The sequence below is a fragment of the Hibiscus syriacus genome, unplaced genomic scaffold (assembly GCF_006381635.1).
Source record: "Hibiscus syriacus cultivar Baekdansim isolate YM2019G1 unplaced genomic scaffold, ASM638163v2 tig00112507_pilon, whole genome shotgun sequence".
Taxonomy (NCBI): Eukaryota; Viridiplantae; Streptophyta; class Magnoliopsida; order Malvales; family Malvaceae; genus Hibiscus; species Hibiscus syriacus.
The window spans coordinates 1,959,445-1,978,986 of NW_024063351.1; the positions used below are offsets into that span (position 1 = coordinate 1,959,445).

The 19,542-nt window shown below is 34.6% G+C and overlaps 1 protein-coding gene, 1 long non-coding RNA gene and 1 pseudogene across 2 annotated transcripts; 2 read left to right on the top strand and 1 right to left on the bottom strand.

Moving 5' to 3' along the window:
* Positions 1 to 696: 696 nt before the first annotated feature.
* Positions 697 to 2,939, top strand: LOC120181063. The gene is made up of 3 exons (XM_039186287.1): positions 697 to 1,399; positions 1,564 to 2,095; positions 2,801 to 2,939. Exons 1-3 carry the CDS (start codon positions 697 to 699, stop codon positions 2,937 to 2,939), a joined length of 1,374 nt encoding a protein of 457 aa, XP_039042218.1.
* An 8,682-nt stretch (positions 2,940 to 11,621) lies between these two features.
* On the top strand, positions 11,622 to 14,634 carry LOC120181068 (annotated as a pseudogene).
* Positions 14,635 to 17,040: 2,406 nt separating this feature from the next.
* Positions 17,041 to 18,939, bottom strand: LOC120181080. The gene is made up of 3 exons (XR_005521730.1): positions 18,714 to 18,939; positions 17,937 to 17,991; positions 17,041 to 17,212 (listed from the first exon to the last, which is right to left on the bottom strand). It is a non-coding gene; the product is annotated as an uncharacterized LOC120181080 (long non-coding RNA).
* Between the last annotated feature and the right edge of the window lie 603 nt (positions 18,940 to 19,542).

Below are 19,542 nucleotides of genomic sequence, written 5' to 3' on the forward strand. Positions count from 1 at the left end.
CGTTCGAAACCGGACCAGGAGTGAACCGCTAAGAACCGACCATCAATAAAAAATTAAAAAAAGTTAAAAAAACTGCTTTTGGGAACCGGTTGTAAGTTCCTTATTTCTAGGGTTTGGGCTGTTTGGCTATTTGGGAAGTGAACAAAGCAAGGAACGATTGAGAGTTGAGACCAAGAGATTAGAGAACGAGAGAAGTCAGGAAAAAAACCCTCAGCTGGTCGCGTTTGCCTCTGCTCCACGACGGCGGTCGGTCGGCCATTGATACTTTGGTGAACGATCAATCGCCTCTGCTCCTGTGCTCCAGTCCACGGCACGTAGATCGACCAATTTTGCTATTTGGAGTTTTAGACGTTTGATATTTGCATGGTTTTCAAAACGTTGAATATATGGCTATTAATTTCTTGAATGGTGTTATGATGTATAAGAGGATAATATTAAATATGTTCCGATGGTTCCACTTCCATGAGGATAATATTAAATATGTTCCAATGGTTCCACTTCCATCGATTGGAATAACAGTTAATGAACTTTGGAAAACATATTTAGTAAATATATTAAAGAACTATAAGTACATGATAAATTCCCTTTTCAAGTATATGATATGTTTGGATCGCTTTTGTAATCCATATGTTTGTAATCTATATGTTTGAAAATGAATTATGTATTTATGTGTGGTTAATTTGGTTGTGTAAAGTAATGAGTATGGAAGAAAACAACAATGCAAAACCATTAGGGGAACAAACAACTTTCGTTGCCCCATCATCAAATGTTCGACTGAAGACAGACATGGCTTGGAGATATGTTAATGAATTACAAGATGAACATGGAAGGAAATCATACTTTTGCACTTTTTGTCAAAAAACTTTTCATGGTGGAGGTATTAACAGAATGAAACAACACCTTGCGGGAGTAAAAGGTAATGTTTGTGCATGTCCGAAGGTACGGGGGGATGTCAAAGTTCTTATGCGAGGTAATTTGGAGGAAAATAATATAAAAGCAAAGGAGAAGCGTGGTTGTTCTTTGGGAATACATATTAATTTGGATGAAAATGAAGAAGTACAAACACAAACAACTAAAATGAACAAGAGGAAAGCTTCTTCAAACTTGCAATCATTCTTTAAACAAGGTATAAATGATCTCTCTCAACCTTTGATTAAATCTTCTATACAAAGTAAAGAGAGATCACATGATACGAATATGGCTCTTGCTTTGTGGTTTTACGATGTTTGTATTCCTATGAATGCCGTGAATTCTCCACTTTTTCCAATTGCTATGAGTAAGATAGCTAGCATGGGGCATGGGTACAATGGACCTTCTTATCATGATATATGTGTTAATTTGTTGAAAGATGCAAAACAATCGGTGCACCTTATTGTTGAGTCTTATCGAAAAAAAATTGGTCAGAAACGGGTTGCACAATTATGAGTGATGGGTAGAGGGATACTACACATAGGCCACTTATCAATTTTCTAGTTTATTGCTCAAAAGGAATATCTTTTATCAAATCTTTGGATGTATCTGATATTGAAAGTAATGTACTATGCAACTCGTTTTTTGAAATAGTTGGTCCTAAGAATGTTGTTCACATGGTTACTGATAATGTTGCTAACTACAAAGCTGCTGGAAAATTGTTATATGAGAAATATCCTTTTGTTTGTTGGTCTCTTTCTGCTGCTCATTGTATAAACTTGATTATGAATGATATAGGGGAGCTGTCACATGTTGATAGCTTAATTACTCTTGCTTCAAGGGTTACTATTTTTATTTATAACCACAAGTGGCCGTTGAATTGGTTGAGAAAAAGACCTGGGTGGACAGAAATCATTCGTCCTGGTGCCGCTCATTTTGGTACCACATTTATTGTATTAAAGAGCTTACATGACCATAAAAATGATTTACAAGCTATGGTCACCTCTAATGATTTTAAGAAAGTCATAAAATTGCCAAAAGCCATGGAAGTTAAGATTATAATTATAGATGAAACTTTTTGGAAGAATTGTTTGATCTTGGTGAATGTGATGGCTCCATTGTTGAGATTTCTGCTTGTTTGTGACTCAAATGAGAAACCTTCTTTGGGCTATGTGTATGAGGGAATGTATCAGGCGAAAAATGGCATCAAAAAACTAATTCGATTCAAAAAGGATTTATATAGGTCGTATACCAATATAATCAAGGCTCGATGGGATAGGATATTAAGAAAGAGTCTTCATGCTACAGCTTATTGATTAAATCCAATCTTTCAATATGATCAAGAAACCTTTTGCCAAAAAGCAGAGATTTTTTCAGAGGTCCTTGAGATGGTTGATAAAAAGGCCCGTGATGTTGGTTTGAAGGTCACGATGCAACTCAGTAACTATCGTGAGCAAACTAGAACATTTGGTCGACCACTTGCAATAGCTTCTCGAAATGTACTCATCCAGGTAAGTTTAAATAAATAATGTCTTTTATTATATTAATTATTTTACTATGCTAACTTTGTTACCATATTTTTAGATGAGTGGTAGAAACTTTCGGTGGAGATTGTCCAGAGTTGCAAAAGTTTGCAATTAGAATTCTAAGTCAAACATCATCTTCTTCAGGCTGTGAGCGGAATTGGAGTGTTTTTTTTAAAGAATCCATACCGAACAGAGAAATCGATTGGAGCATCAAAGGCTAAATGATCTTGTATATGTTCACTATAACTTAGGTCTATAAAATAGGTATGATAGAATGTTTTTTCTTGAAAGACGACAAGGTTTTTATTATTCTTTTTTTTATTCTAAATTACGTTTGCAAACATATTAACATTTAAATATTATAGGCTCAAGTATGATAAACGGTCTTACGATCTAGTTGATTATGAATGTATTGATCAAACTGAATTTTGGGTGGTTGAAGAAGAAAGTGAAGGAGAGATTGACTTGGACGAGTTGGATAACATGGTTGAGGAAGAACCATGAAATAAAGAGCCATCTACTTCTAAAATGCAAGGTTAGTATTTTCATAAACATAGTTATAATATTGATATTCTAGTATGTAGCATTTTTGTTACATCATATTTTGTTTATTTGGTATTCTAGGAAATGTAAACAATGATGATGATGATGACGACGACGACGACGACATTGCCATCCTTGAAGATCTTGATTTGTGTTCTTATCAAAATGCTTAAATGTTGTTGAAGTTTAACTTTATTTGGAAGGATATTGATATTTCGACTTTTATTTTTAAGGTTAATCAACTTTTGTTTTAGTTTTAATGTGTAATGTTTGGAGATTTTTATTTGAAGTAAATCAAGTAATGAATGATGGAATTTTGGTATTGTATTTAAGTATTATAGTTGTGGGGATGTTTTTAGTTTTTTATTAAATGTTTTTGGTATTTTTATTTAATTTTTTAAATACTTATGACGTCGTCCGGTTCTTCCGACCGGTCTGATCGGTTCGACCGGTTGAACCAGTGAACCGGTAGCACGGCCGGTTAACTGATCGGTACGGTTCTGTAAACCATGTCTAGAATCTAACCTTTTCCTTTTAGGTCAGGTAAAAGATGTTACATTTAGTTGTATCAGAGCCAGTTCAACCCTCAAACTGTGGAGCTCAACCATAAAATTTTTAACTAAAAATGATTTTTTTTGCATGAATACAAATATTTTCGGGTAAAAAGTAGGATATACGAAATAAATTGTTTTCCTTCTATTTTTTTTTTTACTTTTTAAGAGAATAAATATTTCATTTTGAAACTCAAAGTACCAACTTTGACTTTAGGGTATTTTTCCATTTATAGGTAGTTCATTATGTTACCCCGTTTGAATTCTCGATTAGCTATCGATCAAGGTTAAGATCAATTTAGACATAGATCAAAGGTATAAAACTGAATTGAGCTATTGTCATCGGGACTTAAACTATAAAATCTTATTAGATCTCGGGGGCAACCAAGACCACCTACTCAGACTATTGTCATCGGGACTTAAACTATAAAATCTTATTACATCTATTGATCCTAGTGTTAGTGCTGGGTGTTCGATTGATACTCGAATGGTACCACAATGTTTGTATCATCAGATCTGGGAGAGTGTTGGAGGAATACTTGAGCGTGTCCTTATTGTAGGTCTTCAGAGCATCGCTTCAAGTAGTGTCATCTTCAGTCTATTTGTTTTTATGGTCCTAGTCAGTCTCAGGCTTTAACTAGAGCACCGATCTGAGTTAGGGATCAGGCTAGATCGATAAATTTTGGTTCAGCTAGTAAAGGTAGACCAGTTCATAGTAGAGGTTCAGATAGATCCACAGTGAGACAACCTAAGTTGGTATATGTTATTCGAAGATGAGGATTAGCTGAGCTATATGAGCTATATGAAGTTGCAAAATTTCATTTTATTTATATTCTGATAAATTTCGAGGACGAAATTTCCTTAAGGAGTTGAGAATTGTAACACCTCAAATTTTCCCCAAATTAAAACTCCTAGAATTTGGGAATTTTCATTCGAACCCTAAATTAAACTTGGTTACCAGATTGCAAAAAAAAATGAAAAACTGATGGCCATTTTGTAAGAGAAGAAATTTTTAGTGGTTACTTTAGAAATCTTAAGAAATTCAATGACTTATGGTGTGATTTACCCAATTTTATTAGAAATACAAAATCCTTGCATTTTCAAGTAAACTGTCACAACGTGCCTTCCTATTTTTCTTTTCTTCTCTATTTCTTTTGCTTTTGTTCCTTCGTGCTCTGCTCTATCTCTTTTCACATTGAGCCACCACCGTTCGCCAAAGCTAATCGTTGGCGAACTCAAACAACGTACATCCATTCATGAACCACTGATCTCCTTTCTTCGCGTTCGCTAACGTGGTTGGCCTATCATTGTTTCAAGCTTCGGTAAAGGGAAATCGTGAGTTTCCATCGTCGTTCTTGGTTGTTTTTGGTTGTGGTTCGGTCGGTGGAAGCCGATGTAATCGTTTGGTAGCAATCATTTTCGTATGGACAGTCTCGAATGGTCATAGAACGCCATTTCCGCTTCTCCCTCGCTCCTGCCCTCTTCGGGTGGTCATGTGGTCACCGTCGCTGTCCTTGGGGATTGTTGTCGGTGTAGTTCTATAATTGGTAGCCCCTATTTTCGTTACCGACAGTCTTTAGTTGCATGACAACCTGCTGTCCTTCGTCGTTACCCGTTAATTTGGAATCACTTGTTTTACGAAAATTTAGTTACTATTATCATTATGTAGGAACTGATCCGATTAGACCCACTAATCGAGCCGATCGTGGGAGATGTTAATCGCCGTTAGAATATTTGTCGAGGTGTGTCAATTTCCAGTGCTATATTTGTTTTGTGTTAAATTGTTTGATTGTTTGGAATTGATTGTAAGCTTGACTGTTATGTGTTATGTTGCTTTAAATATAATTCAGTTAAGCATGTTATTTGGAAATTGGTTTTGAGCATGTTTATTCTATGATATTGTTATATCATTTGGAATTTAGAAAATTATTTTATGTGATATGTGATATTTATAGGATTTAGATTATGCTTTGTGTTCGGACTCTGGAATCATATAATTGCATTCTCATTTGGTTTTTCGATATTACTTCATATTATTTTATTTGAATAAGGTTTAATATGTTAAATATTTTGGGACATTGGATTTAAACGTTATTTGGACTTTGGGGCTTAAAATTTAGATTTTATAAATGTTCGTTTTATGTTTTTAATTTTTGTAAATTTATTGTTTATATTGAGTATTTGATTACAATAAACGCGAGGTAAAATTTCAATGCATTTAAAGTGATGTTTGGGATTTGATTTGGTAAAGCAAGACAATGATCCTCTCAGATATGACCTCTTCCCTTTAGGTCGATTAAAAGAGGTTACACTGTGTGATACTGGGATTCCTTCTCGATGGTCTACCTGATGCTATGTGATACTAGGTGATCATCCAACAGATTAGATGCGACTTTACTGATGTTATGTGATATTGATACTCTATTCTAGTAGGTTAGTATATAATGCTATGTGATACTATATATTACCATAGTAGAGTCAGTGGTGCATTTAGATAATGCACAATACAATCAGGTTTGCATTCATATAATTCACAGGAGTCTCAGTGTCGCATTTAGATAATGCGTCGCAGTTAAAGTTATTAGGGTTAGAGACCCTTCGAGGTGTACTCATGGTGAGACCCCTATTTTAGAGATAGAAAAACTAAGCCTTAATGAGGTAGCACTTGATCTAGATCATGCATGAACCTACTGCTTAGATCCACATCTTCAGTATGCTTGTGTTTATGAAATTCTTATGATGCTCTAGATTAACGATTATACTACTGGGCTTTGTAAGCTCAGCCTTTGGATGTTTTCCGTTGGCAGGTCTGTAGATTGGACAGTTCGAGGAACACCATCGTGACAGGACTTCTAGCATCCCCTTAAGAGTATTGTATTGTAGCTTTAGTGGACATGTGTATTCATAGGACTCTTATTATTGTATTCAAATTTATAAGAAAGAAATTATAATATTTTGATTTAAATCTTCTTTCACGAAGATTCGATTTTGTAAAATGTTATATATCATTTATTTATGTTTTATTTATGATATCATTTTGTGTGTTTTAAAGGAAAGTGAGCAGGTTTTGCAAATCAGGTGTTGCCTCGATAGCCTAATGTGGCACTTTATGCTCGATCGGGTTTAAGATATTACAAGCAAGTTTATATTTTTACCCTTATTGTTGCATGTGCTCCACTCAATTATGTATTGACATTTTATTTTAATAATTTAATACTAACATCCTTAAAAATAATTTATTTTAATTATTTAAAAACAAATAAAAATCATGATTTGCATAATAAATATTAATAGTAAGTTATATAAAATATATTTTTATTATAATTATATCTTTTCAATTTTACTTTTTAACAGCAATATAAAACAGTTAAATTTTAAACTGCACTTTCAAACAATACTTTTAAAAGTTTGCTCCTACATCACTTTTAGAAGTCAATTTTTAAAAGCGATGTCAAAATAGCACTAAAAACAAGTATATAAACCACCATGCAAAGCTGAAGAGAGAACTCTTTCTCTTGAACTCTCTTTGATTCATCTTATTCAGTTCATCTATTATTTTTTTGAAAGAAAAACAAGCCTTATTAAAAACTCCTACTAACACAAGGTTGGGGTCCTATAAGGGGAAAAGAGTACCCAAAATTCATTAATCAATTTGGTACAAATCATTGTTTACAACATTTACAATGAATTCAGGATACTCAGACTCGAACAAAAAAGAAATATTACAATTAAGGGATCGATTAGCTAATGTATGAGCAACCTTATTTGCTTCCCGACAAACATATGTTACTGAACAACTATTAAAACCATTACAATTATCTCATATAGGTTGTAAATGAACACCAATCCTAGAATCTACACCACTCACATTATTTTACAAATTGACTACCATGGTGGAATCCTTCTCAATAATGATGTCCCGCCACCCCTCAACCAAAGCCAAATTCACATTGCAGCAAGGATATGAAACTCAGCTAAACCTGGCTCATAAATACTACCAGACGTAGTGGCTAAGCCACCGAGAACGGAACCAGACGCATCACAAGCAATTCCTTCCATTATGTTGGGCACTGAGAAAATCAAAATGCGGGGCCTTTGCATTGGCTGCAATGACCCAAGCAGGCTGAAAACGTCCATTATGCACCAAGGAATTCCTTCCATTCCAAATGTTTCATAATAGAACTAGGAAGCCTGCAAAATCAATAACCATTATAATCTCATTTCCCACTCAACAATGATAATTTTGAGAGGTTGAATTAAGGAAAGACGAACCACCTAACCAAAATAGTGTAGACTAATACACACATCAACAACACAATGGAGTTAGAATATATTCTCGGGGTGTTGTCCTTCCGTTGTACGAGATTGTTATGGCATGTTCATTTTAGGCAAAAGGCGCAAGAAATTTCATATGCACAAAAAGTAGGAGCATGAATTTATTCAGTTCATGCTCTTCACTAGTGCAGAGAATAATAATAAAAGCTAACGAGTGTTGGCATAAGTTATTGGATTGGAATTCAGGAATTTGAGCTTGTAAGGTCAAGTTTGAATCGTACTACGTTATTATTAGTGGGTAATCTGTAAATTCTTATATAAATTCTAATTGAGTCTTAGGAATATCTTGAAAATGGACCGGGAGAGTCACCTTTAACCTAAACTTTTAATATTAAAAAAATAAATTAAAAGAATTAGTGAAAACAAATACAATTCTTTTAATTCACTTATGAAATAGCTAATAATTTTTGTATATGCTTATAAAATAACGGGAGCTTTTAGGGGAAAAAAAGGAGTGTGTAATACGTAATTCCATCACCTTTTAGGCTTTTTACATTAACAAAACTGTCATGTCAAAATTAGAGTAACTTTTCTTTAAAACAAAGGAAATTTCTTGTATGTTAACGCCTTTAAAAGTCTGGGCGGCAACTATTTAACAATTCCCTTTCTGTTTAAGAGGGTTTTGCTCCCTCTCCTGGATATTGCTTTCCTCCACATGGCCACGTAATGACCAAAAGATGCTTATTTGAAGCTTAAAAGCATAAAATGAGCGTCCCTTTTGAGTAGATAATGCCATATTTTACTTTTAAATATTTGCTTTTACGAGAGAGTGCTTTGCTTTGCTTTAAGCAAAAGAAGAAATGAAAATTATACAAGGAGCACCAATGCAATGTGTTCACTTGGGGAAAGAGCATAAAAGATAACCCTCTTAGCTTTCACTTTGAGCCCCATATCTCTTTTAGTATTCCAAACCATGAAATCCTTGGGTTTGCTTAAGCTTCTTTAAACAGAGTTTAACCGTTATAGCTGGGGTATAGCCTAAGGCAGGCATGGACCGAGGGGCGATCACAGCAGTCATCCCCAAAAAATTTGAACTGATTATATATTTTAGTTTTTGTTCATTTAAAATTTTATAAGTTTAGTCTTTAATATAAAATCACCTGTTTGTCTCTGACATAAGAATTGCATATATTCCCCTCACTTTCATTCAAACGCTTCTTTTCTAGCATTTCGGAATTGCTTTGGATTCAAATAATTTGGTGACCCCTTTGTATGTCTTTTAAGGCCAACAAAGATAGAGGAGAAGACTCTTTTTGACTGGAGGGGTGCTGTGAAAAAAATACTCGCTGCGGAAATAAACAGTTGAGAGTTTTGGATTATTTGTTCTCGTAAGGAACTCCTTGGGTCCTACTTCCCTATCAATTTGTCTACACCACCCGCATACAAATCATATGATTGTTTCATCACCCATGTAGGGCAGTATAATTCGTGTAACATAATGTTAACCATTTATTTACTAAATCTATTAACTTCAGTGGTGGTAAACTGAAGTATATTTTTCTAAAGATTCTAGTTCGAACAACTGCGTCTATAGGTAGTGACGGGTCTAAAAATATTTTTTAGGGTGGGCACATATATATTAACGATATAAAATTTTTGAACGAGGTAGGTACAACTAAAATTTTAGAGTGGACGTAATCTGTAAAATAGGTCATCATGGAAGAAAATTCAGATTTTAGGGTGAACACGATAAATTTTCAGGGTAGATACTATTACTAAAATAAATGATTAATAAAAAAAATCGAATTTTAAAATACCTGTAGGATATTTATACATACATTATAAATTGATTAAGAAAATTATTAAAGTACCTTATACACGTACCTTTTTGCTATGTAGAGACTGGAACTATTAACGGTAAGCATGGGTTTTGCATTAAAAAAGCAGTAGAAGTTGGAATGAGATGATTGAGGTATGAAAGGGAGATCTCTCGTTATTTGTGTAAGGAAAATATGCTTTGATTTTGGTTATATAGAATTCCAAGATGTGAATAGTGGTGCGGGTGTAGCTCTTTTATCTATGTAATGGCACGCTGTCACCGAGGAATATAAGAGCAGTAGTGAATTAAAATGGTTCAGAATAAGGCAGAAGCCATTTATATAATATTTTGCATGGTTCATATACTCATTCTTATATCCAATTCCATGCACAGTTTTTTTCTTCAGAGTTTATTTTGACAATTTTAATATGATGATGAGCAATATGCGCCACTGCTTTTCTTATGAACTTCATTTTTACGTCATGCATGCCAAAAAATAAATAAACCGAGTATAAATGTTTCCCATAAGAACATGCATTCTTTAAGGTTTTCTTATTTGGAGCATTTATATAACACCGCAATAGTCCATGTAATTGGTTATGGTAGAAAAAGAAAAGGAAAGCCATGCCCTACCTATGGGACTTGGGGACTCCCTTCTCATGTTTTTTTACTTGATGATTTGTTCCTTAATTTTTGAACTACAGAGGGCCCAAAAGCTCCACTAACTTTATGAAATAATGAAGAGAGAGGGGGAGAGGGTGGGACTTGGGGAAGTAGAATGTTTTATGCTTTGGGGGCTGTGTATTTCTTAATAATCCCAGTCCCAAACATATACATATACTATGCATTTGCATTTTAATTACATTTTAAGGGTGTTATATTTTTGGAGTAAAATGTTACACTTTTGAAATATTATTTCCTTTGATAATTATATTTTTTGATGAAATTATCCGATAAACTCCATAATTTGAAAAAAAAAATTAATCTACTATATTTGATGATTATGTTTATTTACTTTGTTAATTTACATCTAGATAATAATAATTCTAAGCCTGGCACCCATACACATAAAGGGTCGATATATAAACTTCTATTATAAACTGAGAGAAGGACCTCTCTTTCCTTCTACACTCTCGTGCTCTTGGATTGTTTATTTTCATCATTTCTAACTCACTAGTTGATAATCATAAATCTATTGATTGCGATTATTCGTCTAAACTAAAAAGATTGTTGACATAAATTACTTATTTTCATAACAAATTATATAAATCTTCGATCTTTTGGATTAATATAAATAGGATGATATCAAGCACTTATTTATATTGTTTTAAAAAATTTAAATCTATTTGCTAAGGAAAGCAAATTATGTAACTTTTTATCGTGAAAAAAGAGAAAAAAAAAAGGAGAGAGAGGATGAGAGTTCCCCATTCCTTTAGGCTCATCACAGATATACAGTTCCATTCTCTTTTGTGGTGCTCCTCGGTTTTGGCAAATTCAAATTCACTACAAAAGCTTCCTTTCTTCCTTCTCAGTCTCACTTTAGAGCCACCAATTTGCTTACCTAAAACACCAGATTTGCCCATGCTTAATTTGATATGCTTAATAATCTCATATTACAAGCCTCTTTCTTCCTTTTCGTTAAATATAGTACTGTCTACCTACGTTGTTATTGCTGACCCAACTTATCTGATTTTGTTTGTCTGCACTGTTGTTGATATTTTTAGGGTAAATATACCATAGTGTTAAGTTACTTAGCATGTATATATAAATATATAAGTTTTGCATAAAAGAGAGAGACCCACTTAGTATATATCTTATGAAAATTAAGATGGAAAAGAGAGAGAAAGAGAGAGCAAAGCTGAGCTGCCTTTGGTACTGTTGCATCCTTCCTGCTTGTCAGCGCATGCATTCCACTTTCCACTACAAAATCGACTTTGGACCCCAAAATTTAACCTCACCTACAAGAAAAGCATAGCCCACCTTCTCATATATTTCACTCTCTCTCCCCCATCACCACCAACAAATCTCTCAATCTACTATAAATTCTTAATACCAAATTCAATCTCAAGATTTCGATCCTCTTTTCCTCAAAGCTCCAACATCTCATGCAGCTTCTAGTTTGCAAGCTTTCCTTCATCTAATCCATTTTGTTTTTAAGGGTCCTTTAAGGTCGTACTTCGTAGAAAAATAGGTTTTGGGATAGACAAGATGAGAGCCGGGGGTTGCACGGTGAACCAAGCTCTAACGAATGAGGCTGCTAACGTCGTAAAGCAAGCTGTTACTCTTGCTAGACGGCGTGGCCATGCTCAAGTAACTCCTCTCCATGTGGCTAACACCATGCTTTCAGCTTCTACTGGTCTGCTCCGTACGGCTTGTATTCAGTCTCAATCCCACTCCCATCCCCTCCAGTGTCGAGCCTTAGAGCTTTGTTTCAACGTCGCTCTCAATCGCCTCCCGGCTTCGTCCTCGAGTCCGATGCTGGGAGCTCATCCCCAATACCCTTCCATCTCTAATGCCTTGGTTGCCGCCTTCAAGCGTGCTCAGGCTCACCAAAGGCGTGGATCCATTGAAAACCAGCAGCAGCCACTCTTAGCAGTTAAGATAGAGCTGGAGCAGCTCATATATCTATTCTAGACGATCCTAGCGTGAGTAGAGTCATGAGGGAAGCTGGTTTCTCTAGTACACATGTCAAAAGCAACGTCGAACAAGCCGTTTCCTTAGAAATCTGTTCTCAAAACTCTCCTTCAGTAAACAGTAAATCCAAGGAAAGTAGCAACACTAATATAGTCCCCTCTCAATCTCCTACTGCTTCTCAAGCCGTAAACAACAAAGCAGGGAAACCAATCTGGTCAGATCCGATAATCAGGGACGAAGATGTCGTGTTTGTGATGGAAAATTTGATGAACGATAAGAGAAGAAGCTTTGTGGTCATAGGGGAGTGTGTTTCTACCATAGAAGGTGTTGTTAGAGCTGTGATTGACAAAGCTGATAAAGGAGACTTTCCAAAGTCTTTGAGAGATGCTATGTTTTTAAACCTTTCTTTCTCATCTTTTGGGCATCTGAATAGAGTTGAGGTTGAACAAAAGCTTGAAGAGTTAAAAAGAAATATTAGGAATTGTTTAGACTCAGGGATTGTTTTGAATCTGGGAGATCTCAGATGGGCTATCGAGTATAGGGCAAGTTCAAGTGAGCAAAGTAGGGGATATTACTGTCCAGTGGAACATATGATCTTGGGGCTTGGGAAACTGTTGGTATCTGATATTGGAGAGAGTGGAAGGTTTAAGCTCATGGGGTTTGCCACTTTTCAAACTTACATGAGATGCAAATCTGGCCATCCATCACTGGAAACTGTCTGGGGTTTGCATCCTCTAACGATTCCTGCAAACAGCTTACGCTTCAGTCTCATCACTCACGGGTAAAAAAAAACTAATCTTTGCATGAAGGTTTTGAAATATGTACATACTAGTTGTTGTTTTAACCTCTTTTTTGTTTCTCTTCAGCGATGGGCAAAGTCGGGATGGTAATGGAGGGGATGAGAAGCACCAGCTGAGTTGCTGTGCTGATTGCTCCGCCCAGTTTGAAAATGAAGTTCGAAGCTTGCAAAGCACAACATGTAACAGTGAGTCCACTACCTCGAGTCTCCCTCCATGGTGTAAACCATACAAGGATGGTGTTGGTACCAATGATAAGGTTATAATCACATTCCCCAAATATCTTCAAACAAAATTATTGTGTCCGAACCATACACAAAGTTGAAAGCTAACTTTTTTCTTTTGTTTTCATTGTTCCTTTTCTCTACTAGGACTCTGCCCCGGTCATAGAACTTTGCAAAAAGTGGAATTCGTTTTGCAATTCGGTCCATAAATTACAGCCATTTTCACTATCAGAAAGAACCCACACAATCTCTTCTCTTTCATCTCCTCCTTCCTCTACTTCTTGCTTTTCGAATGACAAGCAAAACCCTCAACTTCAACATCAACACCATGATTGGCCTGTGGTTGAACCTAGACAGTCTTGGAGAGATCACACCGGTTCTTTGAGATTATATATCCCAGAACATAATTTTAAGGACCCTAAAGTACACTTATCTTCAAACCCTAATTCCACCCCTAACTCAGCTTCTTCCGGTGATTTAATGGAGACAGAATATGTTCACAAGTTCAAGGAGCTAAATGCTGAGAACTTGACCACACTTTGCACTGCATTGGAAAAGAAGGTGCCATGGCAGAAGGATATAGTTCCGGAGATAGTGAGCACAATCTTAAAATGCAGGTCAGGGATGATACGAAGAAAAGGGAAGTTGAGGGATGGTGAGCCTAAAGAAGAAACCTGGTTGTTTTTCCAAGGTGCTGACCTTCAAGCTAAAGAGAAGATAGCGAAAGAGTTGGCTAGGCTTGTTTTCGGATCACAAAACAGCTTCGTTTCCATTGAATTAAGCAGTTTCTCGTCTACAAGAGCCGACTCGACGGATGATAGTCGAAGCAAGAGATCAAGAGACGAACAAAGTTGCAGTTACACCGACAGATTTTCAGAAGCAGTTTCGAGTAACCCGCATCGAGTGTTCTTCATTGAAGATATTGAGCAATCGGATTACAGCTCTCAAATGGGGTTCAAAAGAGCTATCGAGAGAGGAAGAATAAGCAAAGCAAATGGAGAAGATGCTATCCTTAGCGATGCTATCATCGTTTTGAGCTGCGAAAGCTTTAGCTCAAGATCAAGAGCTTGCTCTCCTCCTGGAAAGATAAAATTGGATGGTTTTTCCGAGGAAGAAAAAGTTTCTGCATCGGACGAGACAACTGGTCCCTGCGTGTCATTGGATTTGAATATGTCAATTGACGACGATAGTCTCGAAGAACAATCGATCCATGATATTGCGCTTCTTGAATCTGTTGACAGGAGGATCGTTTTCAAAATCCAAGAATTGTAGAGGATCAAAAAGGCCATAAACCCTTCACGTGTTTAACTTCATTTCGTTTTTCTTTTCTTCTTTCGTTCTAATTGCGTTTAGATTCTCAGGCATTCCTTAGGACTGGATTAATAGAAAATAGATTTTTCCTGCTTCTGTAAAGTTATGTTCATTGATCATCTTCTACTCTATTATCCGAAATCTACTCTGAAACATAAATCAAATTTCAGTCTTTTTTTTTCTAGTAGCGGTTAATTCTAACAAAATATTTATATTGACTACATCGACAAAAGAATCACAAAAGGGGATCAAACCACTTAAACAACATCGACAAATCGTAAATCAGAGCCGAGCAAAAACTATATGCGAATGCAAACCGCGTAATGAAATCCAATCCAATGACCCAAAGCAAGGAAAATCAACGGGATAACAAATAAACGTCATTCTGATTAATCAAGATGACATCAAATTAAACACTAAAAAAGGATAAACAAAAAGAATGGCCAGGCAACCTATAAAGGAAATTGAAAACGTGTCACAAAATAAAAAAAATATATCATAAAAGGAGAGTCGTTAATAACTAAAAAAGTAAATAAGAAGTAAAAACGTGATATAAAAATAAAAGAAAAATAAAAAAAACGACAATCGACAACTAGTATTAAAATTAATTCCGTGACAAGCCAAATAAAGATGAAAAAAAAACACGAACTAAACGACTTTGATGGTAAAATAATTGTTATTATTTCTTGAGGTCTCGAGTTCGAACACCAAGAATGCTAAGAGAGTGAACGTTCAATGTTAAATTATTAAAAGTTATCTTTGAATAGATATTGTGTTGTACTTACTTCAGATTAATAATAAAAAGCTTTAGGTTGGTTAAACTTTTGACAAAATAAAGTTCCGTATTTAAATCAAATCTCAATGTAAAACAAGAGTATATTTACTATTCGTATAAATTTTCAAATATTACTAAATTATTTTGATACAATAAATATATATAATAAAAGCAAAAAAAAAAACTTCATAATTTTTTTAAAATTTAGCCTTTATAACCCTGAAACTCCAATATTACCGTGAACGACTGAAGCTTAATGGTTTCGTGCATGCTTCGTGAGAAAATTAATATACCACAGATACTATACCAATTAAATTATCTCGGTTAAAGAGACGATTATTATCTCTGGAGGTATTAGGATAGAACATCAATTATTGCAGGGTTTGAAATTTTATTGTCAAATAATTAAGTATATATATACCACAGACAATTTATCTTTCCCACAGCACACGCTCGTTAAACTAGTTTATGTACTGGTATCGGATTAAACTCAAATAATGCATGAATCAAATGGTAATAATTATAACATTAACTTAAAAATTTCATTGGACCTTCGTAAAGTTCATTATTAGTATCTTTTTCTTTATGCACTTGTAAGTATTGAAATGGGTAAACTAGTATTAAGTTTTGGGCCAATGAGACAGTGCAAGAGCAGGTAAAGATTAAGGTATCGAATCTTTTAGTTTTCATATTTTATTTGAGTTTAAATCTTACTTTGCGTGAGTCCTCTTTAAATATATTACAATTATTTGTTCAGTTATAATTTATAACGATTAATTATGTTTTTAGTATGTTCTGCTTTGCATTACGTATAAGTATAATTGTAATTTATATTTGTAACATCAAGAAAAAAATATTTAACATTTTTAACTTGATTCTTCTTATTTTTTTTGTTCACATTAGTCTCTAAAGTTGGATTCTTTTTATCAATTTGATGTCATGATTCTATAAGATGGTGTCAAGTGGCATAGCATCAAAGTGTCAAAATATCTACACAATAGCAAAATAGACTTTTAGCGGCTTTTTTTTTGTCTTATAGTGCCTCTAAAAGTCCTCCCAACGATAGTAAAAGCGCCGCAAAAAAGGCCAATGAGCAGCACCGCAAAACTTAACGGTGTTTGTGAACATAAAACGCCGCAAAAGGTCATGTTATATAACGGCATTTTTCTCCCAAACGTCGCAAAATATCATGTTATATAGTGACGCTTTTCTTACAAACGCCACAAAAAATCATGCCAAATAGTGGCTTTTTTTTTCAAGCACCACAAAAGGTCATGGTATATAGTGACATTTTTTATCCCAAAAGCCTCAAAAGATCATGTTATATAGTGCCATTTTCACTACAAATGCCACAATTGATTACATATATAGTGGCATTTATATTAACAAATGCCGACATTGATCACATATATATTGGCGCTTTTTATTAACAAACGCCACTATAGACAAATGCCCAACAAGATATTCAAAATCATTTATTTTTCTTGATTTTCATTTCTTTTACTTTATTTTCTTTTTCCTGTACGACTTTTATTCCAAACAAAATAAAAAATAATACATTAACTTTCATTCCAAACCTTATATTTTACTTCAAATTTTGAGTCAAGCATTCGTACACCATCAATCATAGTGGAAATCGGCAAGCATACATGAGAAAATTTAAGTATGCGGGGCACACAAGGAAACGAAGGTTCACAGTGATGTACGATCGAAAGTTTAAATCGTTAGAGAAGATATCAGCTAGCGCATTGCATTAAGTTGAAGAAGCCCCAAAGGATACGTTCAATCAGAACTAACCGTGAGATGTTTAGAATTTTTACCAAGTCCACTCTTCAATAAATGAAGGACCTGCATCATTATAATTATTGTATTAAAGACAAGCATCCAGGTAAACAACTTTGAATATAATTCTCTATCCAAAAATAAACTTCCATAACACAGACAATTGTCAGTTTTCTCCATGACTAAGTTACAAATCGAACTCTATTGTTCTAATTGATTAGCAAGATTACAGTGTCTTACAAGCCAATTACAACAATCTTGCAACTAAGTACGAAAGTTTAAAAAAAGAGAGAGGAAAGGCAGTGCTGCAGAAGCTTATATATTTATATATATTTATATGAAAATAAGAACCAAATGTTTCTCAAGAAAGGAATTAATTAAATTAATCATTCCCTCATGACTAAAAGTTTATTGCCATTAAACGTTACACTAGAGAAGGGAATAACTATATTTTCCTTATCTCGTGATTACACCATGGAGATGAATGATAGTAAAGTTAATGGGAAAATTTTAACATAAGCCGTGGAAACTATACTGTCTTCAATTTTAATAATCATAGAAAAAAGAGAAAGAAAATCACTGATTATGAATACATAGAAACAGAATCAACCCAGCTAAACACAACTTCAAGTCAAAATCCAATAACTGTAAGCACATCAACATTTACGAAAACAAATTCCACATATAAAACGCAACCCATGAAGGATTAAACAATTAAGCTGGAAACGCCAACTATGAACAGAGACAACAATAAGTGCAATTATAAAAAAATGCAATGAGGAAAGCATACCTCAGAAAGAACCTTGAGCATCTGATCAATGCACCAAATTCTCTTTGAGGCAAACCTGAGGCAATAAAAATGATTGTTCATCAACTGGGCAATAATCCAAAGTAATCCAGAATAAATATTTCAACATCCCTCCATCAACAAAAATATACCTGAAAATACAGAGCCAAGAACATAAAGAATATAGAAGAAGATTACAAATATTATAGCATACAAAGACTAACAAACAGCATAACCTACTTTTCAACAAGGGAGCAAATCTTGGCAGTAAGAACTCCCTTAAATTCTTGATCTCTTGCTTTCGAATATTCAATTAACTCTTTTGTTAAAGGCTTCACATTGCTTTCACTCGTCAGCAAGTATTACATCAACTCTTTTGTTAAAGGTTTCACATTGCTTTCACTAAAGTCTAGCAAATAGACTCAATACTCACAAAACGACATTCATTTTTGTCTCTAAAAAGGTTGAATGCCACTACTATCCTTTTATATGTGATTTAGCTTCAATTATTGAAAATATTAACCATTTCAATCTTTGGAGGCTGATGCAACCAAAAAAATTGCCTAGACAAAGGTAGGTTACAGAACCGAAAAAAAAATGAAACAACAGTGGAGCACCACAAGCATATCATGTTTGGACATTTCAACAAACACATGGTAGCCTCTAACAAACACACGAAGGAATTTTCAAATTAAAGGCACAAAAAGGGGGTGACCTAGCTTTACCCACAATAAATTGAACATGATTATGGAAATAAAAAAGTAAAAATTCCAACTATACCTGGCCTGAGAAAGAAACAGAGTTGAGAGAAGAAAAAAATGTGCTGGAAGAACGTTGAAGGAGAGCCCCCATTACCGTTCGCGAACGTCAAAACTAAGATTAGGGGTGGCCTAGCTTTACCCACAATGAATTGAACATGATTATGGAAATAAAAAAGTAAAAATTTCAACTATACCTGGCCTGAGAAAGAACCAGGGTTGATAGAAGAAAAAAAGGAGCTAGAAGAACGTTGAAGGAGAGCCCCCATTGACATTTAGGGGTGTTGTGGTTGGTTTGAATCGGTTTTTGGTTAAAAAAAATTCAATATAAAAGTATAAATATTTGTGATTTAGATCGGTTTGGATGATTCTAAAAATAAATTGATTCGATCCGATCCAGTTAAGTGTGATTTGATTTTATTTGGATTTATGCGATTTTTAGATTCTAATTTTTCAAAATAATTTTTACAAGATTCTTACAGAGCACTGCCTGAAGAATTCGGCAAATGGGAGCTAGTTACAAATCTCACTAACTTGTATTTCAAGAATGGGTAACAATAAATAATTCTACACTGGATATGAATAAAGTTTAAAATTTCGAAGTCTGATACCTAATTTTTTTTTATACATTTCAGATTGTCAAGCTTAGATCCATAGACTCGCTGCACTGGAACTCAGAGTTCAACAGAATAAATGACAAGGCGTGTTGGTAATGCCTAATTTCTACTCTGACAAAACAATCTTTTGCACTTGGAAGCTCATAGAATCTAAAAAAAGACCTATCTGTTTGGATCTCTTATTTCGGGGCTGATAATGAAGATCCTGAATGAGATAAATAACATCACTAGACA